General features: G+C 49.9%; 1 protein-coding gene across 5 annotated transcripts in view; it reads left to right on the top strand.

Moving 5' to 3' along the window:
* IQSEC2 (IQ motif and Sec7 domain ArfGEF 2) overlaps window positions 1–17,271 on the top strand; it is a 76,750-nt gene that overhangs the window by 56,787 nt on the left and 2,692 nt on the right. For 3 of the 5 annotated variants that reach the window (XM_061138000.1, XM_061138002.1, XM_061138001.1), the window contains 12 exons: window positions 430–691; window positions 1,533–1,934; window positions 4,302–5,197; window positions 6,548–6,709; window positions 7,366–7,488; window positions 8,462–8,628; window positions 11,094–11,233; window positions 12,005–12,130; window positions 13,958–14,057; window positions 14,621–14,782; window positions 16,372–16,545; window positions 17,030–17,079. In XM_061138000.1, coding sequence (XP_060993983.1) covers window positions 430–691; window positions 1,533–1,934; window positions 4,302–5,197; window positions 6,548–6,709; window positions 7,366–7,488; window positions 8,462–8,628; window positions 11,094–11,233; window positions 12,005–12,130; window positions 13,958–14,057; window positions 14,621–14,782; window positions 16,372–16,545; window positions 17,030–17,079 — 2,764 coding nt within the window. The remainder of the gene's footprint in view (window positions 1–429; window positions 692–1,532; window positions 1,935–4,301; window positions 5,198–6,547; window positions 6,710–7,365; window positions 7,489–8,461; window positions 8,629–11,093; window positions 11,234–12,004; window positions 12,131–13,957; window positions 14,058–14,620; window positions 14,783–16,371; window positions 16,546–17,029; window positions 17,080–17,271) is intronic. The other 2 variants (XM_061138004.1, XM_061138003.1) reach the window with 2 other exon arrangements.

Raw genomic sequence — 17,271 nt, 5'->3', positions numbered from 1 at the left:
AACGGGTCTGAGGATAAGGCTGTGAGGGGACCTGGCCATGAAGGGACCAGGCTGTAAGGGTAGAGTAGGACTTGGGACAAGACAGTGAGAAGACATGACTGGAGGGAAAGGAGTCTGAAAGGATGGAGCTATGAAGGGGTGGGGGTCTGTGAGGGGGGAGAGGGCATTTGAGGATGGAGCTGTGAGGGGACAGGGCTGAAGGGGAGGGGACGGGGCTGAAGGGGAAGGGATAGGACTGTGAGGGGAATAAGAAGACAACTTTGGGGGTAGGGCTCTCCTCTGGCCTTCAAGTATTGGGGTCTCTGTTTCTGTGAGGAGGCTGCGGAGGATGGTGCTGTGGGAAGGGATCTGGTCCACCTACTCTCAGTCTGGCCCAGCAGGCCTGTCTCCTGTTCCCACATCCTGGCTCATCTTATCTCATCCCCACAGTGTGGAGGGTGATGCCCCAGGCAGTGACCTGAGCACAGCGGTTGATAGTCCTGGGAGCCAACCCCCCTACCGGCTGAGCCAGCTTCCCCCCACCAGCAGCCATATGGGGGGCCCCCCTGCTGGGGTGGGCCTTCCCTGGGCTCAGCGGGCGCGCCTCCAGCCAGCCAGTGTTGCCCTGAGGAAGCAGGAGGAGGAGGAGATAAAGCGCTCAAAGGCCCTGTCGGACAGCTATGAACTCTCCACAGACCTGCAGGACAAGAAGGTACCCAAGAGATGGCTCTGGTCGGGGATGGGGGTGCCGGTGGAGATGGGGGGGTGAGAGGACCAAGGGAGAAATTGGAATGTGGTGCTCGAAGGTGGTATCCAGGGAGGGATGGTGAGACTGGAATGGAAGAAGAACCCTTCACCTGACTGGAACCTCACTGACCCATTCACCATCCATGCACTGAGTCTTATATTCACTCAGCAAACATTTAGTGAGCTCCATGCTGGGCTGGAGATGTGTAGATAAAAGACCAAGTCCTCAATAATCTCAATATAAGGGGAGAAGCACACATGTAAGTTGACAAATTCAGAACACTGTTTTCCAGTATGTCACATGTATGACACAAGATATTGTTTAGCAAAAAGGGGGGCACAAAATACTATGTACAGAAGTAAAAAAATTGGAAGGACATATCCCAAAATGTAATTGTGATTATGCCTAGGTGTTGGGAGTTTAGGTGAAGCAACTTTCTTTCCTTCCTCCCTTCCTTCCTCCTTCCCTTTTTCCCTTCCTTCCTCTCTCTTTCTCTCTCTTCTCTTTCTCCTTCTTGCCTTCAATTTATGTCTTCCTTTCTTTCTTGTTTTAGCTTCTCTGTTTCTTTTCTTTTTTAATAGTGAACATCTACTTTTTGTAAATAAAAAAGAAAACCACAATTCAGTCCCGTGTGACATGTGCTATCCGATATTAAAGTGAGAACACCACACAGACCCCAGCCTGGTGCATCCAGGCAGCTGTAAGCAGTTAGCTATGACTGTGTCGGTGGTGTGGCTGAGGCCCAGGGAGATGAGGAGGCTGTCGTGAATTTCTGACTTTGTTCCCCTCCACCCTCCCCTGCCAGGTGGAAATGCTGGAGAGGAAGTATGGGGGCTCCTTCCTGAGCCGCAGGGCCGCCAGGACCATCCAGACGGCCTTCCGCCAGTACCGCATGAACAAGAACTTTGAGCGGCTCCGCAGCTCAGCTTCAGAGAGTCGCATGTCCCGCCGCATCATCCTTTCCAACATGCGGATGCAGTTCTCCTTTGAGGAATATGAGAAGGCACAGAACCCCGCGTACTTCGAGGGCAAGCCTGCCTCGCTGGACGAGGGTGCCATGGCTGGGGCCCGGAGCCACCGGCTTGAACGGGGGCTCCCATATGGCGGCTCCTGCGGAGGGGGCATCGATGGTGGGGGAAGCTCCGTCACCACATCTGGAGAGTTTTCTAACGACATCACGGAGCTTGAGGACTCCTTCTCCAAACAGGTCAGCATCCCTGAAAAGGGCCTTTCCTGTCCCTCTCCAAGCTCTGGCTACTACTACAACCTTTTACCTGTACTTCAAAGAAGTTGCCCAACAAGTTGTTGTTTTGATAACAACAAATAGCTACCATCTGAGTAGGAACTGTGAGGGTGATGAGAAAGGATTGGCAAGAGAAAAAATATATTGTTCAAACAAGCAAGTTCTCACTCTAGAACATGAGCCACTATCAGATTAAGGCCTAACTAACAGCTCCTACTCTATATCAGACTTCGAGACTGGGGGTGCTATCCTGGTTTTACAGAGGAGGAAACTGAGACTCCACAACCCTGAGAGGTGACGTAACTTTTCCAAATTGGATTGGGACTCAGCTCTGTCTGGTCCCAAAGCTTCCCCTTATACCACACGATCGAGGACCAGGCTCTGTGCTGGGTGCTGTGGGGGAGACAGATGAACTGGCCAGGATTCTTTTTCTCAAGGCTCTCCCCAAGCAAGCAGGAAAAAGCAGGCACATGTGCACAGGACTGTTTCCTGAAAGAGTGTGCTCAGAGCTGTGAGAAGAGATCCCATATAGTGCTGTGGGAACCCAGAGGAGGGAAAAGAAATTTTCTGGGAGGACGAGAGCAGGCTTCTTTGAGAAAACAGCACTGGAGCTGGGCCTTAGCAGGCAGCGAAGAGTTAGCAAGTTAGAGATAGTCAGAAGGATGTTGCTTGCATAAGCATTGCATCAGCAAAAGCAGGGAAGTGTGGGAATGTAAGCAGCAGTGATAGTGGTGGGAGATCATTCTAGGCTTGGAGTGTGTCAGCACAGCTGATCAGGTGCAAATCCAAGTTCTGCCATTTCCCAACTATGTGACCATGGGCAAACTGTTTAACTCCACTGAAACGTGATCAATAACGTGATCAATAAACCATCTTTTTAGAGCTGTTTGGAAGGTTGAGTTCAACTCGGTAATATATCTGAAAGCACCTAGTATATGGCATTTGCTAAGTACATGTTAGTTTCCTTCCTAAAACCAAAAAGATATTTGGTAAAAATTGTTGAATGAATGAATGAAAGTGTATAAGAGAAGAAATCATTCTGCTCTAACCTCTGTGATCTGGCCCTGCCCTAAGCTTGGTCATGCTTCCCTGGAGTTAGTGATGGAGTTGGGAGAGGAGGCAGGTAGAAGACAGGAAAGAAGTATTAAAGGGAAGATCTAAATCACTCCTTTATGCATTCATATGACACATTTAATTGAACATCTCTTCTGTGTCAATCAGTGTGTCAAGCTGAGCTAAAAAGAGAGAAACCCAGCCTGGACCCATCCGTCAAGTACTGGCCTCATAGTCTGGTGGGGAGATTGAGGAACCAGGCCTGGGCCTACCTCTCAGTACTATTCAAGTCTAATGGGGAGGTATCTATTGCTTCATAACAAATGATCCCAAAATTTAGTAGCTTAAAACTGAATGTAAAGACTGAGCTTAAACAATAGTTATTATCCCATATAGTTTCTGAGGGCCAGGAATCTTGGGGTGGCTTGACTGGTGGCTCTCACATAGGGTCTGTCATGAGGCTGTGATCAAGTTATAGGGTGGGACTGTAGTCTCTAAAGGCTTGACTGGGGTTGATGGGTCTGCTTCTAAGCTCACTCATTTGGCTGTTGGCAGGAGGATTCAGGGCCTTACCACGTGGGCCTCTCTACAGGACTGCTCACAATGTGAGCAGAGCGAGGGATCTGAGAGAGGCAGCACAAGCGAATGGGAGTACTCAGGATAGAAGCTGCAGTCTTTCTTAACCTAATCTCAGAAGTGACATCCCATCACATTTGCCAGATGCTGCCAGTCCCACAGACCAACCCTGGGACACTATGGTACATGAGGGTATGAATAGCAGGAGGCGGGGATCATTAGGGACCAGTTGGGAGGCTAGATACCAGAGTGAGGCCAGCTTCGGTCCAGATTCTCAAGGCTAAATATCATGGATTTCCTAAGAGAGAACCAGACAGAGGGCTCCGGGAGCCCAGAGGCAGCTGGGATTTTGGTTTACCCTAAGGAAAGGCAGAGGCAGGAATGTGGCTTGGGAGCAGTGAGGAGGCGGCATTTGGCTTGGGTCTATATGGACATGAAGAAGGTATTGGGATATCTGAGAAGGGAACTTGTGGGCATAAGTTCCAGCTCCTGTGAGCTCACAATGGCTCCCTGGGAGTTATGTCCTGCAGAGAATCTGGGGAGGTGGGGGAGGGGAAGTCCTTTTATGGCTGCCTCACCAGGAAGAGTCCCCCACTTTTTCTTTCCCTCCCTTCCTTGTTCCCACCCTTTCACCATCCCACTGCCCTTCATCTTTCCCTCCTTTTTCTTCTTTCCCCTCCTCCCCCTCCCCCTCCACCTCAGGTAAAGTCTCTGGCTGAATCCATTGACGAGGCCTTGAACTGCCACCCATCGGGGCCCATGTCTGAGGAACCAGGGTCAGCCCAGCTGGAGAAGCGAGAGTCAAAGGAACAGCAAGAGGACAGCTCGGCCACATCCTTCAGTGACCTTCCCCTCTACTTGGATGACCCAGTTCCCCCACCATCCCCTGAACGACTGCCTAGCACAGAGCCCCCTGCCCAGGGCAGGCCTGAGTTCTGGGCACCAGCCCCTCTCCCTCCAGTTCCTCCACCAGTGCCAGCAGGGTCCCGGGAAGATGGTAGCCGTGAGGAAGGCACTCGCAGGGGTCCTGGGTGCTTGGAATGTCGGGATTTCCGGCTGCGGGCTGCCCACCTGCCCTTGCTTACCATTGAACCTCCCAGTGACAGCTCCGTGGACCTGAGTGACCGCTCAGATCGCGGCTCTGTCCACCGTCAGCTCGTGTATGAGGCTGATGGCTGCAGCCCCCATGGGACCCTGAAGCACAAGGGGCCACCAGGCAGGGCCCCAATCCCACACCGCCACTACCCGGCCCCGGAGGGCCCAGCCCCAGCCCCTCCAGGGCCCCTACCACCAGCCCCCAACAGTGGCACTGGGCCCAGTGGTGTGGCTGGGGGTCGGAGGTTGGGGAAGTGTGAGGCAGCAGGCGAGAACTCTGATGGTGGCGATAACGAGAGCCTTGAGAGCTCCAGCAATTCCAACGAGACCATCAACTGCAGCTCTGGCTCCTCTTCGCGGGACAGCCTGAGGGAGCCTCCAGCCACCGGCCTGTGCAAGCAGACCTACCAGCGGGAGACCAGGCACAGCTGGGACTCGCCAGCCTTCAACAACGATGTGGTGCAGAGGCGGCACTACCGAATTGGCCTCAACCTATTCAATAAGTACGTGTTCCCATTCCCACCTTGTTGCCCCTACCGACCCTGCTGCAGGCACTTAGACTCCTGGAGGCAGTGATCCTGCTGCTGCCATCCTTCCACTTTGTGGATGGCGTTTCTCTCTAGCTGTTCAGGGAAAAGAATTGGCAACAGGGTGACAAGAATGGAAAGCTGCCCCCACACTCATGAAAGGCAGTTGTGGTCCTGGTTCTGCTTCTGACTGTGTCGTCTTGGGTGAGATGCTTTCCTCTCTGGCCCTAGTTCTGTCTATATAGGATGGATTCTGAACCTTGGGTCTCCCACCTTCCCTTTTTGGTTAGGCTATCCCTTTGGGATAGCCGACGTTGTATATGAAGAACCCTGCTCTCAGAAACAGGAGACTTGGGCCAGACTCACTGGGTAGCCCTGAGCAAGGTGTGTCCCTTCCTTGAGCTTCAGTGTTTCTATCAATAAACTAGCAGTATATGGATGTTTGAGATGTTGGGGGCAGGGTGCTGTGCTGGACTAGTCAGTGACCAGGACTGAGTTCTTTCTAGGTACCTAGTCTTCTGCCAGGTGCTTAGCAGTGAAATACGAGTGTGACACTTGATTAGAAAACAAATGCCTTACATCTTTATAGCCTATTAGACATGGCCATCTGTATTTAGTTCTCATGATAACTCAGCAAGGTGGGTAGTCGTGTCCCTATTTTATAGAGAAGGAACTGAGGCTTGGAGAACTAAAGGGAATTGTCGCAATTCATGCATGGTAAGTAATGGATCTGAGACTCCATCTGTGGCACCAAAGTCTCCCAAATTCTAGCCTCATGAGGCCCTAAGGCTCTGGGGTTCTGAATATGGGATAGCTCAAACCCAGATATGGAAAGTAAGGAGCAACTGATCTATAGAAACACTCACAGAGGCTTGGTGGTGCCTGCCTGAGTGGGATGTGGAAAAGGTAATCTTTTTACTACTTTCCTACTCCGAGGGTCTGTGACGCAGAGAGAAGGACTTAGCCTGGAACTCAGGCCTTCTCCCAGGACTCCTCAGTGCCTGTGGAGAATATCAAAGCTCCTGGCACAGAACAGGCTCTCATCAGATCTTAATTTTCTTTCAATTGTAATGTGGTTCCAGTGAAGGAGGAAGTTGAGTTGAAGATACCTTGGAATTTTTGAATCTCTGTGAAATGGGAAAGTGGCTTCTTTCCCTTGGGCCTCAGTTTTCTTATGTGTACCATGAAGAGAGTGGACCACATGAAGGGAGTGGACCTTCTTGGCTCTCTGAGGCCATGGTTGGGCCCAAAATTAGTTCAAGATATAAGGCAGGGGGCAGAGTTCCAGGAGGATTGTCATCTCATCTCCCTCCCCTCTTTCTGCAGGAAGCCAGAGAAGGGTATCCAGTATCTGATTGAGCGGGGCTTCCTGTCAGACACGCCGGTGGGAGTGGCTCACTTCATCCTGGAACGGAAAGGCCTGAGCCGGCAGATGATAGGGGAATTCCTAGGGAACCGGCAGAAGCAGTTCAACAGAGATGTGTTGGAGTGAGGACCCCAGGCTGGGACAGACTAGGCCAGGGGTTCTTGGAAAAGGAGGGCAGGAGGGAGATAAACTTTGCAAAACAGGATGAATAGACCTCCTGCTCCCATACCTCTCTGCCCTAAAGAGATCTGATCTCTCTTGGCGTTAGTCCTAAAGTCTCTGGGTGGCCCCAGGCAAGGCATGCTTGTCCTATGACCTGCTTTGAGCCTCAGTTTTCCCATCCCTGATATCAATGGGTTGATGGAACAGACCCTTAGCAACCATGTGTCTTGCCTAAATTTTCTGGGGTGGGTTCCATTTCAAACAGTCTATCCTCATTTGGGCTTCCCTGGTGGCTCAGCTGGTAAAGAATCTGCCTGCGATGTGGGAGACCTGGGTTCGATCCTTCGGTTGGGAAGATCCCCTGGAGAAGGGGACAGCTACCCACTTCTGTATTCTGGCCTGGACAATTCCATGGATGTACACTCCATGGGGTTGCAAAGAGTTAGACATGACTGAGCAACTTCCACTTTCATCCTCATAAGTATTTGCTTGGGCCACAGGTTCAGATTTTGGAAGTCTATCAGTGGGGGATTTGGTTCATTGGAGCAGGTCAGGGTGGGTCAGAGGTTCTTTGCAGAGGAATTGAGAGTGCCACACCCCCTTCTCTGCTCCTCAGCTGTGTGGTGGATGAAATGGACTTCTCCTCCATGGATTTGGATGATGCGCTCCGGAAGTTCCAATCCCACATCCGGGTTCAGGGTGAGGCCCAGAAAGTGGAACGACTCATCGAAGCCTTCAGGTGTGCCCACTTCCCAGTACTAAAGCTGCCTTTCTCTGCTTTGGGGGCCAGTGTAGGATGGGTCTATGAGTCATCTCTCTGAGCCTCATACTTTCTGAACTAGAAATTGGAAATTATAAATCCTATATTGCAAGGCAGTTGTGACGATTAGAGGTAATGTACCTAAAGTATCCAGCTTAGCATCTGGGACATGGGCATCTAATAAGTGACAACAACATCAGCAACAACAACTCATGTTCCCTGAGCTGATACCATACTCATGAGGTGTTGATTGGGTTACTGAGCTGGACACTTTACATGATTATTTCAGTGAACATTCCCAACAACCTGGTGAGGTAGGTGCTTCTCTTATTATTCCCATTTTGCAGATGAGAAATCAGAAGTTTAGAGAGGCTGAGTAACTTGTCCAGAGTCATATGGTGAATAAGCAGTGGAACCAGAATTTCAACTCGTGTGTCTGATTCCATGACCCATGCTCTTAACTGTTATCTTCCTCCATGAATGCTGCAGGGATCAGGCATCAGACCTGGTTATAAGCCCTGACTGTACCACTTTGGGGTATTTAGAAGAGAAATAGAAGAGTTGCTGGGAACTTGTTTTCTGACATGGGAGGATTTGCTTTGTAGTCAGAAAGATCTAGATTTTCACCCTGGTTTCACCATTTATCAGCTCTATTATCCTAGACACTGAAGGCCACTTTGGGCTTCAGTCACTTCATCTGTAAAATGGGGCTGCAAAACTATGATGGGATTACAGAAGATGACATACATAAATCCCCTGGCAAAGCTCCATGAAAGGTAGCTGTTGTGATTTTTACATGCTAATCTTGAGGAAAGTCTGAAGAAAGAGGAGAGACCCAAAGGGTTTGGGAGTATGTCTTGGAGGAGAGAATTGGTGGTGCCAGATGGGAGGATGGTGGGTAGGCGGAGATTACTGGTGCCTGACCCTGGTCCTGACCCCTCCTGCCCTGCAGCCAGCGGTACTGTGTGTGTAACCCAGCCCTCGTGCGCCAGTTCCGGAATCCAGACACCATTTTCATCCTTGCTTTTGCCATCATCCTCCTCAATACTGACATGTACAGTCCCAGCGTCAAGGCTGAACGCAAGATGAAACTAGATGACTTCATCAAGAACCTGAGAGGTATCCCAGAGCTTCCCATCAGCTTTTCCTGTCTTTTACCTGGGAAGGGAAAGTGGGCCAGGTGGAAGGGGTGGGGAGGAAGAGGGAGATCACATCTACTCCCTGAAAATTTAACCTCACTTTCTGCCAAGGCTAGATGTTCCCACAGCATTTACTTGTTAAATCACTCAAATGGTCATTTGTCTGTCCATTCATCCCCACACTGAATATTGACCAAACAGGAGGTTCTGAACGGGAGGTAAAATCCGTGATTTTTATGGAACTTACACTAATTCATTCATTGCTCCCTGTTTCCCTCTCTTGTTTGCCCATAAAGACTTATTTATTTTAGGTGCCCTTTCCTCCACTCATACATTCATTTATTCATTCATCAATCAGCCAGCCAGGCAGTTGACACTGAATGCCTCATGTGTGCCAGTCCCTATGATAGGTGCTAAGGACCGTGGAGGGGCATCTGCCACAGTCCCTGCCCCAAGAGGGCTCCCAGTTTGTGCGCGAGAGATTGACTTGTAGTACCAGATACCCAGCACAAGACAGGAAACAAACAGGCCAGAAGTATATTCAGAGCTCAGGGAAGAGAGATAATATGACCAGTGATAGAGGAGGCTTACCTAGCAGTAAGAATAACAAAGGCACAGAGGTAGGAAAACAAAGTTGCTTGGAGAACAATCGAGAGGAGGCGGACAATCTAGTTAGGAAGGTCAGTTGGAACCTGTTTCCAGGGGCCTTGACGTGCCAGATGAAAGGTGTCCCCTTGACTTTTTTTCTTGGTTTATTGTATTGATGTCAAGCCCTGCCTCTCACCAAAGAGCAGCCTACTAGAAATGGCACAGATGTTAGGATTATTTAAACAGAAAGGAAAGAGGGAAGTATAATTGAGGAAAAACAAACAGACAAGACAGATTTGCTAACTGTCAGGGGTTTGCATCATTGGGCTCTTAAGCTGTCTGACTGCTGAGGTAAAAAGGCGGTGTGATGAAGGCTGTTTGTTTAGTACCTGGTGTCCAAGGAGGAGGCTTGGCATTTCCTAAGGAGAAAACATTTTCTTCAGCAGAAGGTTTTTGTCAGAGGAGTGAGTGGGTTTTGCTCAGCAGACAATCAGAAGGATGGTAGACTTCAAAGGAGGGAGTAAGACATACCAGAGGCCATCTGGAGCTGTCTCCCAGGATCCTGCCATTAGTCATTCATTCATTCGTTCACTCATTTCATCCATTCTCCCTTCTCCCCTCCTTGTCTGTGTGTATGTATCTATGTGTGTATATGTACATGTGTATACATATACACACATGTACATATTTTATATGTGTACATATATATTGTATATGTACAATATATTTTTATATGTACATATATTGTACATGTGTATATCTTCACCCTCCAATTATTAAATAAGCAAATGAAATGAATTCCTGTTCATTCCAAAAATTTTAGAAATATAGAAGTTATTAAAAATTTTAACCATCCAAAATTCTGTCCCCTAGAGGCAACCATGTTTGATATTTTGGTGTATTCTAGTCTTTTTTTTCCTATGCACATGTAACTATGGGCTCCCCCAGTGGCTCAGTGGTAAAGAATCCGCCTGTAATGCAGCAGATGCAGGTTTGATTACTGAGTCGGGAAGATCATCTGGAGAAGGAAATGGCAACCCACTCCAGTATTCTTGCCTGGAGAACCCCAAGGACAGAGGAACCTGGTGGGCTACAGTCCATGGGGTTGTGAAAGAATGAGACACAACTTAGAGACTAAACAGTAACAGCAACAACAATTCATAAAAATGGATTATCTCTCCATTTATTTGACTTAGTGACTAAACAACAGCAACAAGTGTAACTATACAGTTAAGATCAGGTTGTACAAGCAATTATTATCTTGCCTTTTTTTTCACTTGCTATAGGAATTTTCTTATGATTTTTTAAATAAATATCAAATTTTTAACAGCTATAAATTATTTTATGAAATGGATATATTCAGCTTTACTTCAGTATTCCTTGGCTGTTAGAACTTAGATTGTTTGAAATTTTTATCATAAGCTGCACTTATACACATATCTTTGCACATATTTCTGAGTAATTCCTTACAGTGGGTTCCTAGAAGAGGAATCACTGAATAGTGAGGCTTGCCAAATTACCTTCCAAACAGTTATGTTAGTATATATGCCCGCTTCCGTGAACTCTTACTAATACTGGATATTATCATTTAACATTATTTTTGTTAGTTAGAAAGGCCAAAAAAAAGTGTCATTGTTTTAATCACACTGTGCCCTGAGTTGTTAGACAAAATTCCCGTCCTGGGGAAGAAAGCAACTGACTCTTCTGGCCTGATCCTGGCCAAGGGACCGAGGGTAACTGTTCCCTCCAGTCCTGGCCATCGTTATGGCCCATGCCTGGGTGTGGAGGGTTGTGGAAAATCCCTGCCACCCACTCCCCACATGTATACTATATATTCCTGTGTATTCCCTCCACCAGGGGTTGACAATGGTGAAGACATCCCCCGAGACCTCCTAGTGGGTATTTACCAGCGCATCCAGGGACGCGAACTGCGGACCAACGATGACCATGTGTCCCAAGTGCAGGCCGTGGAGCGCATGATTGTAGGCAAGAAACCGGTAAGTGCCTTGGGAGGCTGAAGAAGGGACAGGGTTGGGGAGGTGAGTCCATGCCCCTCTGAGCCCCAGGCTCCCCTCAGCTGCTGAATGGAGGGGGTGGTGATGCATTCCTCAGGAGTGGTGGGCAGCTTGAGTGGAATGCTCTGTGGGAATGGATCTGGCACATGGCAAGGCACATCGTGGATGCTGTGTAAATATTAACATGCTTCTCACCTCTGGTTTGGCTGGTCCATCCCAAGTGAGCAGCCAAGATAACAGCTGATGACCGAAGCCACGAACACACTCTAGTCTTTTAGTCAACAAACATTTACAAGATGCCTTTCCACTGAACCTAGCATTTCAGTTGGCACTGGGGACACAGGTACAAACAAGATATGGTCTCTGTCCTTGGAAGCACAGACCAGGGTGGGGAGGTGTCAGACAAAAACTCAATACCTCCACCTTATAGTTAGGTTAATTTAAGGGGAGCACATGGGAGGGAGAGGTCATTTTCAGCCCAGTGAGATTAGGAATGGCTTCTTGGAAAAGAGAACACTGGAACTGGGGTTTGGAGGAGGGGTGGAATGTGGCCATAGGGAGCTGAGCAAGGAAAGCATTCCAGACGGAGGGAGCTACAGGGACAAAGATAAGCCTAGGCTTAGTTGCTTAGATTCCTTGTATCAGAGTGACAGTGATATATACCAGAAGTGAACTTACTCTTGCAGTTAATGTTAAGATGCCTGAAGCTGGTGGGCTGGCCTTGCGGACACCTATTTCTTCATGCCTATCTAGGTCCTATCTCTTCCTCACCGTCGACTGGTTTGCTGCTGCCAGCTCTATGAGGTGCCAGATCCAAATCGCCCACAGAGGCTAGGGTTGCATCAGCGGGAGGTCTTCCTCTTCAACGACCTCCTTGTGGTATGCGCATTGAGGGGAGGAGAAGGAGGGAAGTGGTGAGCTTGGACTCTGGGTGGGGTATAAACCATTAACATTGGTGGGTGGAGACATGGTGGGTAAGTAGCTCTGCCATGTGATCTGGGTGCCTCTGCCCCTCCTTTACCTCACCATTTGGAGGATCCATTTGGAGGTAGTGACAGCCACAGCGGGACAGAAAAGGTGAGGACCAGGGCAGATAACAGGCTTACAATCTGGGAAGTGGTAGAAAAAGTCCACGCCCACCTTAATAACCCAGTAGGTTGACTGGAGGAAGTGAACCTGTGACCCTGAAGTCGGTCTGAAACCTTCTGGTGGTTGGGATGCTTGAAGTAATTCTTAAAACCGAGCTCATCACCAGTGTAGACATACGTCTTTTAGAACTGGGACTCTTAGGACTCTGCAGATGGGAAGGGAAATTCAGGGTCCTGTCCAACCTCTTATCCCAGGCAAGAGTCAGATTCCCGCATGGTCCTCTGTTTGCATGAGTGCGGCACAGAAGGCTGCCTTCCTCCAAGGGAGCCAGTTTTCTGTTCGGACAGCTCTGACTGCTAGAATCTGTCTCCCAATGGGTTTCCTCCAATAATCTTCACTCAACCCTTGGGATCCCAGAGAATGAGTGTTCTCCCTCTGCTCTGAGACAGCTCCTCAGGAGTTTGAGGACAGTGACCTGTCCTCCCTTGGTGTTCTCTCCTTTAGAGCAGGTTTCTCAACCTTGGGACTATTGACATCTGGGGTGGATGTGGGATAACTCTATTGTGAGAACTCTCCTGTGCATTGTAGCATGTTTAGCGGCACCCCTGGTTTCTATCTACTAGATAGCAGTAGCACTCAAACTAAAAATGTCCTCTAGGGGGCAAAGTCACCTCTAGTTGAGTATTGCTGCTTTGGATAAAGCTCCTCCAGTGCCCTCTGAACTTTTATTTCCTCTTCTGTGAAGTGGAGCTAATCCCCAGCTCAGGGTTGTCATGGGGGTGAAATAACACCTCAGATGTGGACTAGCCTAACCCAGAGGAGGGCCTCGCCCACATAGGTATTGAGTAAATGTTTCACCATCCATTGTGCACTGACACCTGTGGGTGCCCAGCCCCATACTAGGCACTGGGTTCCCAGAGATGAGGGAGACTCAGTCCTTGTTCTCTCACAATCCAAAGGGCTAAAAAGATGCTTTGCATAAGTGTGTACTGTAACCATCCTGAAATCAAATAATGTGCTTTTAAATGCCACTTGCAGATGGTCTGAGATGTTTCCAATCCATGTTAACTGAGTCTAGAACACTCGAGTACTTGATAAAGACCTTGGGTTGTTGAGAAGAAGACTCATTAACTCTACACATTGGTTTATTGTAGATTTCCAATGTGCATTGGGTCTGGCCCAGGTGGGCAAGATAGACTCCTCTTGGTGTTTCCAGTCCAGCAGTCACACACTCATAGCACTTTCTTCAAGCCTAATGGTGAAAGGCACTGAACCAGCACTCTAGATGCTCAGAAAATGGTGGGAGGGGGACTCTATGTGTGGTATTAGAAGAGGCTTCCTGGGGGGAGCAGCATTCAGTTAGTTCCTATAAAAATCGTGAATGCCTGTTGCGCATCATCATTACATCAGGAAATTGCATTTCTCTCCCGTCTCTCCTGTTCTGCTCCACCAAGCTTCAGTTCTCCCCAACTTGTGGGTATGTGTGTTTGTGTGTATATGTCTGTTAGTGGTGGTGGTGGTGGTGGGGTAGGGGGTAGGCAGTAACAAGCAATAGATGCCATGGGAAATTCCCCACCCCAAACCCTGCCTCTTGTCTTTTTCCCACCCCTGCCAAAGGTCACCAAAATTTTCCAGAAGAAGAAGATCTTGGTGACATACAGTTTCCGTCAGTCCTTTCCCCTCGTGGAAATGCACATGCAGCTCTTCCAGAATTCATGTGAGTCCTTTCTTGGATCCCAGCATCCCAAGAGTCTTTGCCGTGGCCCTCATGCTCATCCTTCCTCCACACCAGCCTCCAGTTTTGGGACTCCTTTACAACAGGGCTGAGGTCTCCAAAGCACTTCCTTGGTCCCAGGATGGAAGGCAGGGCAGGGTGGAGTATGACTTGGGTCTGTGCCCTGGGGAGCTCATAATCTGGCAGAGAACTGCAGCATGTATGTTTTCTGATGGACTAAAGTGATGGTGATCACACCATGCATTGAAGGACTAAGCCAGAGGAGCTTTGATGGGTGGCTTCTGGGCATCAGAAGCAATGTGAGTAGAGTCAGAGAGGTGAAGGAAGGGGTTCTAGAGAACAGCCAGAGTTCAGCCTGCCTTTCCATCCTGGGGCATAGGGAATACCATGACTACCAGGAGTCTGGGGGCTTTGGAACAAAGGGGGCCCACTGATGATGCCCATGCAGAGAAGAGGCTGGGTCAGAGATGGACATGAGAAAAGTTATTTCACATATGAGCCACCTTGCCTCAGACAGAGGTGCCTGACCTTCCCCTTCCCAACAGATTACCAGTTTGGGATCAAGTTGCTGTCTGCAGTACCTGGTGGGGAGCGCAAAGTCCTCATCATCTTCAATGCCCCCAGCCTCCAGGACCGACTGCGCTTCACATCTGACCTCCGAGAATCCATCGCTGAGGTGCAGGAGATGGAGAAATACCGTGTGGAGTGTGAGTAACCCAGCCACATCTCCTTCCCCGACTAATACAGTGCCTTGCAGACACTAAGAATCCTGTCCTCTGAGAAACTCAGAGTTGGGGGTTAGCTTGTCCAAACTTCCTACCCTCATTCCAGGAACCCTTCAGCCTCTGCTTGAATGCCTTCAGTGACAAGAGGCTCATTACCTCTCAACCTCATTATTATTTCAAGCCCTAATTATGAGCCAGCACTTCCTTCTATTGAAAGGCAGCAGGGAGAAGAAGCAGGGTATTGGAGGTAGGACTCTAGTTTCAGATGCCAGGTATGCTGCTTATTATCTGGGTAAACTGGGGAAAGGTACCTGACTCTCTGAGCCCCAGTTTTTTCATACATGAAATTGGGGTGGTGAAATTTTCACAGAGTTGTAAAGATTCAATGAGATAAGGTGGAGGATGTGTCCTACATGTTCACAGGACATGAGTGTTGAATATCATTAGTGTCCAACTGATATTACTCCCCTTCCCAGCCTCTCCTTTCCTCTTCCCACATTCTCGTTCCTGAACTGAGTCCTGATGACCCATTCTCCTGGCCTCCAGGGGCCACATCAAGTCATTCTGATCATATATAATAGAAAATAGTGATTGCATCTCATTCCTCCCAATGCCCTCTAAGTTCTTTTCTCCAGGTTAAGTAACATGGTGTTAACTAGAAAGGCAGGCAGATAGACAGAGAGACAGAGAAAGAGATGTGGACTGCTCCTCAGTGAGGCCTTCACAGTTTTGGGGTCTGCTGTGCTCTTCAGCAAGGCAGGGTCATTCATTTAGCTCACCATATCCTTGAGACCCTGGGGATATTCAGAGAGAGGGTGAGCATGCCAGGAGGAGGGATGGGTGATCGATAGAAGTCTCTGTGACCTCCGCAGGGAGGCGGGAGTGTAAGGCTGGAGAACATGAGCTCTGGACTCAGGCAGACCTGCTTCCAGAATGTCAGCTCCCCCACTTCCAGACTTGCCCTGGGCAAGCTCTGTGACTTCTCAGATTCTCAGTTTCTTCCTCTGGAAACTGTGGCTGCTAATACTTACCTCTGAACTGGAATAAGGATTGAGAGAGACTGAGTAAGCATAGCACCCAACACATGGCTGACACATAATAGAGAATTTGATTTCCGTTGGTTTCCTACTCCTGTCCTTGCAGGAGCCCTCTGCTCTGGAGCAAGGTATCTGAGAATGGAGCGGGCTCTGGAATAAGTGCCCTTTGCCATAGGCTCGAAGGGCCTTTCTGCCCCTCCTGGGAACAAAGCAGCCACTGTAAAGCTCTGTTTTGAAAGGTAGGGGTGGTTTGGGAGACCAGACAGGGGAGGGAGAAGCAAGGGGAGAGGAGCCAGAGGAGCAGGCGCTGAGAGGGACAAGGGAAGACTGAGCCAGAGGAAATTGTGCAAGACGGGCTGGGCGCTGCAGCACTTAGGAGATGTAGCTGAGGTATGGCTGTCCAGGGGGCGAAGCAGGAGACCTGAGGACAGAGCAGGTGAGGAAGGGGAAGGCCCACAGAAGGCTGGGGTCAGTCAGGTGGCTTCTCACTCCTGTCCCTGACCTTTGCCCCCTGTCTCCCCCACTGCCACCCAGCGGAGCTGGAAAAGCAGAAAGGTATGATGCGGCCTAACACCTCACAGCCCGGAGGGGCCAAGGACTCGGTGAATGGCACACTGGCCCGAAGCAGCCTGGAGGACACTTATGGGGCAGGCGATGGGCTCAAACGGGGTGCACTCAGCAGTTCCCTGCGAGACCTCTCAGATGCAGGCAAGTCTCCCGGGGCCCCTGCCCTGGCTGGGGAGCCGTGGGACTGGGTGTCCTCTTCGCTTCCTATCACTGACTGCCAGCCTTCCTTGCACTCACCACACATGCACGCATCCTGCCTTCATCCAGAGTCCTAGGTGCCATGCCACAGGGGACCTGGGAGCTGGGTCAGCACAGGCGGAGCCCAGAGTTTGGGCCAGGGAGTGCGAATGGGGCCACTCAGCCCCTCTCTTTCGCTGCTCCACTTCTCCTCTTTCCTCTTCTGTCTCTCAGGCACCACCTTTCCTCCTCCTCCTCCATCTTTTCCTCCTCTCGCTCCTCCTTCTCTACCTCTCCTCCTCCTGACCTCCCCCTCTCCAACGGGGGAAAGGGAATAGGGGTGTCTGTCCCTGGGAGGGGCCCAGACCTGGTGCCCAGCTCTGGAGCCCAGCCGGGTGGGGAGGGGGGGTTGCTGCTCTGACGCTGGGCTCCTTGCTTGTGGGCGCAGGGAAGCGGGGGCGGCGTAACAGCGTGGGATCGCTGGACAGCACCATCGAAGTAAGTGCCAGCTCCTGCCCCACTCTCTGCATGAGCCCTGCCCTGCCACCCTGGCGCCCCAGAGGAGGAGGGGACCTGTTGCTTCCCCCTCTTCCCTGCCGGGAACCCTGCGGCTGCCTCTCCCAGCCAACCACTCTCTCAATCTGTCCTCAACTCTCTCTGTCCTCACTCTGCCTGTCTCTCAGTCTGTCT

The sequence above is a fragment of the Dama dama genome, chromosome X (assembly GCF_033118175.1).
Source record: "Dama dama isolate Ldn47 chromosome X, ASM3311817v1, whole genome shotgun sequence".
In the NCBI taxonomy this organism is placed as follows: domain Eukaryota; kingdom Metazoa; phylum Chordata; class Mammalia; order Artiodactyla; family Cervidae; genus Dama; species Dama dama.
The sequence above is the reverse complement of the archived record's forward strand: the minus strand, read 5'-3'. Positions and strand labels throughout refer to the sequence as shown.